Genomic DNA, 7,738 nt, shown 5'->3' on the forward strand with positions numbered 1-7,738 from the left:
TAGGACTCAACTTGACTTTGACTTGAGCTACATGCTTTGCTTTTCTTCCTTTAAATGAAGCTTTAGTTTTAAATGTACTTGTCTGAGTACTGTGCTACATTCCACTCTCTGCTTTTATTTGTTATTATTTGTCTATTTGTTTTGTCAGAGACAGTCACATGACTGTTTCGTCCAATCGAATGTAATCACTGGCGACGATTCCATTTAACCGTTGAAATGGCATTTGGCAGTCACATGACATCCAAAAAGTCTGCAGCACCTCACAGAAGCAAAGTTTTCACAGTGACTCATTTAGGATATTTCAGCCTTCAAGAACTCGGCAGACAAACACAATTGAAGACCAGTTCTTGTGCACCAATGTACCCTAATTTAGGTTATTTGTGAAGATTTTTATATTGTTATATTGTTGAGCTGTATTTGAAGTTGCACATTCTTATTTAATATATTTGACATTCATGCTCTGATTTGAAAACCAAAACCACTTACTGCTGCCAAAGTAATTATTTGGAGGATTACTTTTACTTCAGTATCATTACTCTCAAAATGTTGGCGACTCCGTCCACTTTAGGACTTAATTTCTGACTTGCTTAACTCAAATAATGACTTTATTAAGTTGCTTGCAATTTACTGGGGACTCAACATGCCCTGCTTGATTTTTGCAACAGCAACTTGGGACTTGCTTGAAACGTGAAGGTTAATACCTGATTTACATATGACATGCACATTTGTACTTAATCCAACCTTTGCCGAGGTCGCAGCTGTTATCAGGGTTTGTTTGGTTGAAATATGCTTCCACCAGGTGGTTGTAGGATGTAACTACAACCAGCCTTGTTTTGCTCCTTGCAGGAGGACACAATGGAGGTGGAGGAGTTCCTCAAGGAGGCCGCTGTTATGAAAGAGATCAAACATCCCAACCTGGTGCAACTCTTGGGTAAGGCTGCTTGATGTGCAGGAATTGCACCTGAAATCAGGGATGATATTACTAAACCCGCTATTAACACGAACACAAATTTGAATCTGTATTAACAATGAGGTCACGGCTTATTTGGTAAACAGTTTCATGCCTACAAACCAAATGAGGAAATTAGCCGACTGAGCGTTTTCCTTGCGTGTCCACACCAGGCGTGTGCACACGGGAGCCTCCGTTCTACATCATCACAGAGTTCATGACCCACGGCAACCTGCTGGACTACCTGCGGGAGTGCAACCGAGAGGAGGTCAACGCCGTGGTGCTGCTCTACATGGCCACGCAGATCTCTTCCGCCATGGAATACCTGGAGAAAAAGAACTTTATACACAGGTGGGCTGTCTAGATATCGTTTACGTAGGAGGCTAAAGCTCATTCAAAGGTAATGAGAAACACGACTTACTAAAAACAGTTTGGGAAGCCCCCCACCCCCCCCCCCCCCCATAAAAACATGCTTGGGTAGGATTAGTGTGGAAGAATTTGAGATGTCAAACACTCCTGTGATGAATTACAAGGGAAATTCCACTGACCTCACAAATTCTGGATGAATGGGCAAAAATATCTGTGGACACACTCCAAAATGTTGCTGATAGTCTTCCCAGAAGCATGAAAAGCTTTTTATAGTTGCAAAATGGGGCAGGGAGGGGAAACTTTCACATCTTATATAGGTCGTCCCAATATTTTGGGCCATACAGTTCATTTGGTGAGACTGACGAATAAAGATTTAATTGTACGTAGCATAATTAAAAATAAGAATGGGTTATTTTGGATGTAAAATAAATTACTTTTACATTTGAACAATCTAATGTGGCTCATGAGTGGGAAAGTTTGCCTAACAAACATGTTTTTTTGGGGGGTTTTTCTTCAAATCCGCATAATCCACACACACGCCAATCACTCATCCTCCGCGTGCTCTCCTGCAGGGACCTCGCCGCCCGCAACTGCCTGGTGGGCGAGAACCACCTGGTAAAGGTGGCAGACTTCGGCTTGAGCCGGCTGATGACGGGCGACACGTACACGGCCCACGCCGGGGCCAAGTTTCCCATCAAGTGGACGGCTCCGGAGAGTCTGGCCTATAACAAGTTCTCCATCAAGTCGGATGTGTGGGGTACGCGTCATCCCGCTGTGATTAAAGCGGAAGTCAACCCCAAAATTGTTTTTACTATAATGTGGTCTATACAACCTCGCTCGTCTAAACTTGGCATTCTCATCAATATTGTGTTTATGGAATAGGACTTAAGCAGCAAAATCCACCTGTTTTTATCCATCTCAGTGGGCGGCCAAATGGTCACTTGCTGTTGCCGGAAAATGACATCACAGTTGCTCGGGTAAAAAACAATCACGGCTCAGTTTCAGAAAACTGGTGAGCCGTGATTGGTTGTTACCTGAGCCCTCAGCAACTGTGATGTCATTTTCAGTCGACAGCAAGTGACTAAATGGCCGCCCCCTGAGATAGCAAAAATAAACGGGTGGCTTTTGCTCCTTAACTCTTATCTCACAAACACAATTGTAATCAGAATGCCACGTTTAGACTAGTGGGGGCCCATACAACATATTATTGTAAAGAAAATTTTGGGGTTGACTTGGGCTTTAATAACAGCCGTGGAAGGGAAATATTATAATAAGTCTGTGATTTTTTTTTTTCTTCTTCTCAGTATGAGAACCATGTTCATTATTAATAAAAAAGAAATATGCCTCCTTCCTCCTTGTGCCAAACATGTAATGTATCATAAAAAAATATACTATTGATCTTAAAAGGGGGAGTTTAGAGTTAAAAAAAAAAATGCACCTTGCTCATTGCAAATTAAGCCATATTAATCATCTAACTCTGTCAAGTTAAACTAACAATTTTAACAATGGCTTTAAGTGATTTTTTTTTTTAATTGCAAACACTTTATGGCCATTTCAGTTTGTCCTTTTTGCTTTTATTTGAGCACAGCGGTTGAATCAGTATTTTTACCGGTGTCTTATTTTCTTTTTTTTTTTACACCCGTTACCTGTACTTTTATTTAAATACAGTGTGTGCTTCACAATAACCTGTCTGGATTCAAACTGGACTAATGTACACCTGCAGCATTTGGCGTGCTGCTGTGGGAGATCGCCACCTACGGGATGTCCCCGTACCCCGGTATCGACTTGTCCCAAGTGTACGAGCTGCTAGAGAAGGACTACCGCATGGACCGACCCGAGGGCTGCCCCGAGAAAGTCTACGAACTCATGAGGGCCTGTGAGTAGCGAAGCGGTGCGACGGTTAGCATAGCGCTGCCGTTTCCCATTCCCATGAGTTTTTTTTTTTCCCTCCCCCCCCCCCCCCCATTAGGTTGGAGGTGGAATCCTTTAGAACGTCCGTCTTTTGCAGAAACCCACCAAGCCTTCGAGACCATGTTCCAGGAATCCAGCATCTCTGACGGTTAGTCCGGAACTTCTTGGGTTCCTTCTCGTTTTACACGCTTACTTGACTCAGTGTATACTATTAGAGGTGGAAAAGGAGTTGGGGAAGAAAGGGAAGAAGGTGATGTTGGGCTCCATTCAGCAGGCTCCAGAACTGCCCACCAAGACCAGAACGCTGCGCAAAAATAAAGACAACCGGGACGGTGATAGTCCAGGTAAGAAGTCCTTCCTCTTAATATGTAACATGTAAAAATATGTTTATTATATTCATTGATGTCTCATCTATTTTGTTCAAATGTGCGTGAATATGAAGTGAGTGCTTGTTTGTCTTTATGAGCTCTGGCTCCTGAGCGATTTTGAAAAATAACACTGGTCAACAGCAAATTTTAATTAGAGAAGGCTTGATATGTCCTTAAATGTTATTTTTGATGCAGATTTAAAAAAATGTCTTTACCTTTTATCGAGCACATCAGATTTTTGAGGGATTTTCATTTAGTGTTTTTGAGTTTTTGAGTTTGACATAACAGGAAAAAATCCCCACTGTTGCTGAACCAAACCCTTAATTTATAATTACTAAACATATTAACTATTAATGATATGATTAAAACCTGATGTGCTAAAAAAAAACATCAGTCAGATTTGGAATCAGCGTAAAAAAAGTTCACTTGCATCTTTGATGCTTTAAAAAAAAAAAAAAAAGTACCGGTAGTAAAAATTTGTTGGCGAGTTGTATCTTCTATTACATTGCCATGTTGATTTGCATTTGATTGTTAATCTGCAAAAGAAATACATAGATTGTAGGTCACTGATCTTGTTCCCTCCTCAGACCCGGTGGACCCCGAATTTGCCCTGCCCTCCCCGATGCTCCCCAGGAAAGAGCGCCCCCTCCTGGACGGCAATCTGAACGAGGATGACCGTCTGCTGCCCAAAGACAAGGACAAAACGCGCAGCGGCTTTCTGAGCCTGATCAAGAAGAAGAAGAAGAACGCCCCGGCGCCTCCCAAGCGTAGCTCCTCCTTCCGGGAGATGGACATCCACCCCGATCGGCGGGGCGGGTGTCCAGACCCTCGGGATGGTGACTGCTTCAATAACGGTGGATCTTTGGCCATTTCCGATGCCGCGCATGTACTCGAATCCTCAAAGTCTCTGGCTACAAACAATAATGGCACAAACGGAGCTCCCACCTATCCGGGACCGTTGTTCCCCCGGAAGAAGGGTGCCCCCGCTGTGCCCGGACCCGGAGGCAAGGCGGCAGTCACCCCTCCTGGCGAAGACGAGGTCATGACGAACTCAAAGCGCTTCTTTTGGTCAACCAGCCTACCCACCGGCTCAGACGGCACCCAGTGGAGGTCCGTCACCTTGCCGAGGGACTTGGGACAGAGGCACTTTGACTCGGGTACCTTTGGGGGCAAACCGGCGCTTCCCCGCAAGAGAACCAGCGAGCAGAAAGGGGACGCCGCCCCTCGCATGGGCACCCTGACTCCGCCACCGCGTCTGCCCAAGAAGGCGGAGGAGTCACCGGAGGAAGTGCAGAGAGACGCTGAGCCGAGTCCCGGATCCAGTCCCCAGGCTTTAACCCCCAAGGTAGTCAAGAGGCCCGGGCTCCCGGAGAACTCCAAGACCAGCGCCCTACACGCCGAGCTGCTAAAGCCCAGTGTCTTCCCGGCGTTGGGCGCTGCCGGAGACGAGTGCCGGGCCCGCCGCAACAAGCACACCAACGACGCCCGAGAGAAGAGCAAGTTCCAGAAACCCAAACCAGCTCCTCCGCCGCCGCCCACCAACGGCAAAACGGCCAAGACCTCCCGCAGTCCCGCTCAAGATCTCCCGTCTCCTCCGTCAGAAATCAAAGCTAAAGGTCTCCCGCCCGCCTCGGAATCCCAACACGGAACCACTCCCAGCGAGGGGGCCAAGAAGCTGCCCCCGAGTTGCAACTCCAAACCTCAACCGCTCAAGACCTCCGCCTCGGCGAGCGGCTCCCTTGGGGGCGAGTCGGCCGCCTTCATCCCCCTGGTAAACCCCCGGCGCTCCCTGCGCAAGACGGCCCCGCGTCAGGCCTCGGAGCGCACGCCCAACTCGGCCGTGACCCGTGAGATGGTCCTGGAGGGAACCGATCAGCTGCGCGCAGCCATCGGCCGTAACTCGGAGCAGATGGGCAGTCACGGCGCCGTCCTGGAGGCCGGCAAGAATCTGTCCAAGTACTGCGTCAGCTACGTGGACTCCATCCAGCAGATGCGCAACAAATTCGCCTTCCGCGAGGCCATCAACAAGCTGGAGAGCAGTCTGCGCGAGCTGCAGATCTGCCCCGCCGCCTCCGGGGGCGCCAACGCGCAGCAGGACTTCACCAAGCTGCTGTCTTCCGTCAAGGAGATCAGTGACATCGTTCAGAGGTAGCGGAACACGTACAAAATTCCTACGAACTGAAATCTACCGACTTGCCCGAGAGCTGGCGCCGGTGACGCAGTACTCCGGATACCACTTTGTGGTCTTTGTGGATGCAAGCAAAGGAATTTGCCGATTCTGGAGTTTGAGCCGATATTGATTAACTAGGAACGAGTCGTGGTCATGCTTGAAATTTTTTCTCCCGTAAAATACAGAAAAAGTGCCTGTTTTCAAAATAGGTTGCCTTCGACTGAGTGCGTAGCACCCGGAATCCATTTGTGGAACCCCTTATGTCAGGGTTTCCCCAAGTGAGGGGCGGCCCACAAAAGTGGGTCGCACCACAGGCTTTTTGGTTCATGTGTTCTTTATCACAGTGTTATCACAACCGTTATTTTGCCAAGGCACATCTTAGGGCACACCACCAAACAAAAATGCCACGAAAACCACTGTACTTGGAGGGTGCAAATGCAGGTAACCAGTTGGAAGAGTTTGACCGTTTGTTTTTTGCCTCCTTTATTCATTTGTCTTGTACATCTTTTCTGATGTACATGTGTAAGAAATGTGTGAGAGAAACATTTGGTTTTAGGTGTGTCTGTGTTTATGCCAGTGTAAAAGTGTGAAGTTTGTGCGCGAGAGACTGTGTGAGACGTTTGTGTGTATTTACCTGTGTGTGCTTATGCGAGAATTCAAGAGAGAGTAAGTGTCTGGGTTTAATTTGTATGTCTGTGTTTGTGTGTGTAAAAGGGAATATTAATGTGAAGTACGTGAGAGTGTTAGACGTTAATATGCATTAACCTGAATGTGTATATTAGAGTGAGTGTGTGTAAGAAATTTGTGAGTGAGAACTGTGCGTGGGTTTTATGTTTTATAAAGTATTTTTGAGTAGGTGTGGAAGAGAAGTGTGACTACGTAATGTCAGTTTATGTGGTTAGTGTGTTATTTACTTACGTGTATCTCAAGAGAAGGCTTCCTACTGCATATTTACTTTTGCACCCTTCGTCTACAGAACTGAATCCCAATTTCCTGAGCGATGAAGTGAAATTTGGGCAGAGTGTTTGGGAATTACTGCTTTATGGTGTATGGTCAGTGTTACGGCATGACGTCATGTAATTTGACTAAATTCGACACGTGACAAAAATTCAACGTATTTTCTTCAGTGCCGTGTGAACGACTTTTGTGGTTCACATTACGCCGCCACGATGACGACAGCCAAGTAAGTCGAGTGTTTAACTGTTGATACTTTGTGCCTTCTTCGAGACTTTGATGTAAAATGGCCATACCAAAACCAAAAAAAGCCAAGCCCTAGTCCTCAGCGGACTCTTGAACGGAACTTGACAGTTTATTAAAAGCCATTAGTAGCAGCTTCAAGACTTCACAGACTCGAAAGTGTTTCTCGGCTGTTGTGTTTGTGTGAGTGTAGGGGTGAATGATTTAAGTGTGTAAGAAGTCTTGAGTATGTTCAACAAGCCTTCGTGTGTAAAGTGTTTGACTATTTGTAAACGTGTTTTAAAATGTAGAAGTGTGTATGTGTGCGTGTGACTTTGTGAAACGTGAGGATGTGGACCTTCTTGGACTTTTAGTCCCATGTTTTTTTTTTTTTTTTTGCTCCGTCGTACGTACGGTACCACTACAACTTTGGGTCCAAGCCTCGTCACCAACTTGTAAATATATTTTCTTACTTTTTTTTTTTTTTAGCCTCACAGTGCAATTTTGGTGGTAATAAAATGACAAATGAAACGTGTGTGCTCAAAACCTGGACAGCCCCAGTGTGTCTGCGTGCGCGTGCCTGTGCCAGTATGAGTGCCTGTCAGTTGGTATGTAAGAATCGTTTTTGTATAAAAGTAAATGTTTAATGAGTGTCACTCTTTGAGTTTTTGTTAGACTGTGCACGTGTCAAAAGTGTGGTATGTGTGAGCGTGTATGAGTACTTGTATCAGCGTCATTGTGTTTAACTAAAAGTAATTTGTGACATCCAACTGAAAACACCAGACGAGACAGGGA

General features: G+C 45.9%; 1 protein-coding gene across 5 annotated transcripts in view; it reads left to right on the forward strand.

The window, feature by feature from the left end:
- Window positions 1-7,738, forward strand: part of abl1 (abl oncogene 1, non-receptor tyrosine kinase) — a 45,441-nt gene that overhangs the window by 25,585 nt on the left and 12,118 nt on the right. For 3 of the 5 annotated variants that reach the window (XR_015089794.1, XR_015089793.1, XR_015089792.1), the window contains exons 6-12: window positions 847-931; window positions 1,123-1,300; window positions 1,891-2,075; window positions 3,042-3,194; window positions 3,288-3,377; window positions 3,445-3,573; window positions 4,185-6,950. Coding sequence is in view for 2 of the 5 variants with exons in the window: in XM_086053140.1 (XP_085909266.1) it covers window positions 847-931; window positions 1,123-1,300; window positions 1,891-2,075; window positions 3,042-3,194; window positions 3,288-3,377; window positions 3,445-3,573; window positions 4,185-5,749 (2,385 nt within the window). In the remaining 3 variants the exon portion in view is untranslated. Of the gene's footprint in view, window positions 1-846; window positions 932-1,122; window positions 1,301-1,890; window positions 2,076-3,041; window positions 3,195-3,287; window positions 3,378-3,444; window positions 3,574-4,184; window positions 7,600-7,738 lie in introns of those variants that run through there. The other 2 variants (XM_086053140.1, XM_086053141.1) reach the window with 1 other exon arrangement.

The sequence above is a fragment of the Filicampus tigris genome, chromosome 15, assembly GCF_054856515.1.
Source record: "Filicampus tigris isolate MCC_2025a chromosome 15, RoL_Ftig_1.0, whole genome shotgun sequence".
Lineage (NCBI taxonomy): Eukaryota > Metazoa > Chordata > Actinopteri > Syngnathiformes > Syngnathidae > Filicampus > Filicampus tigris.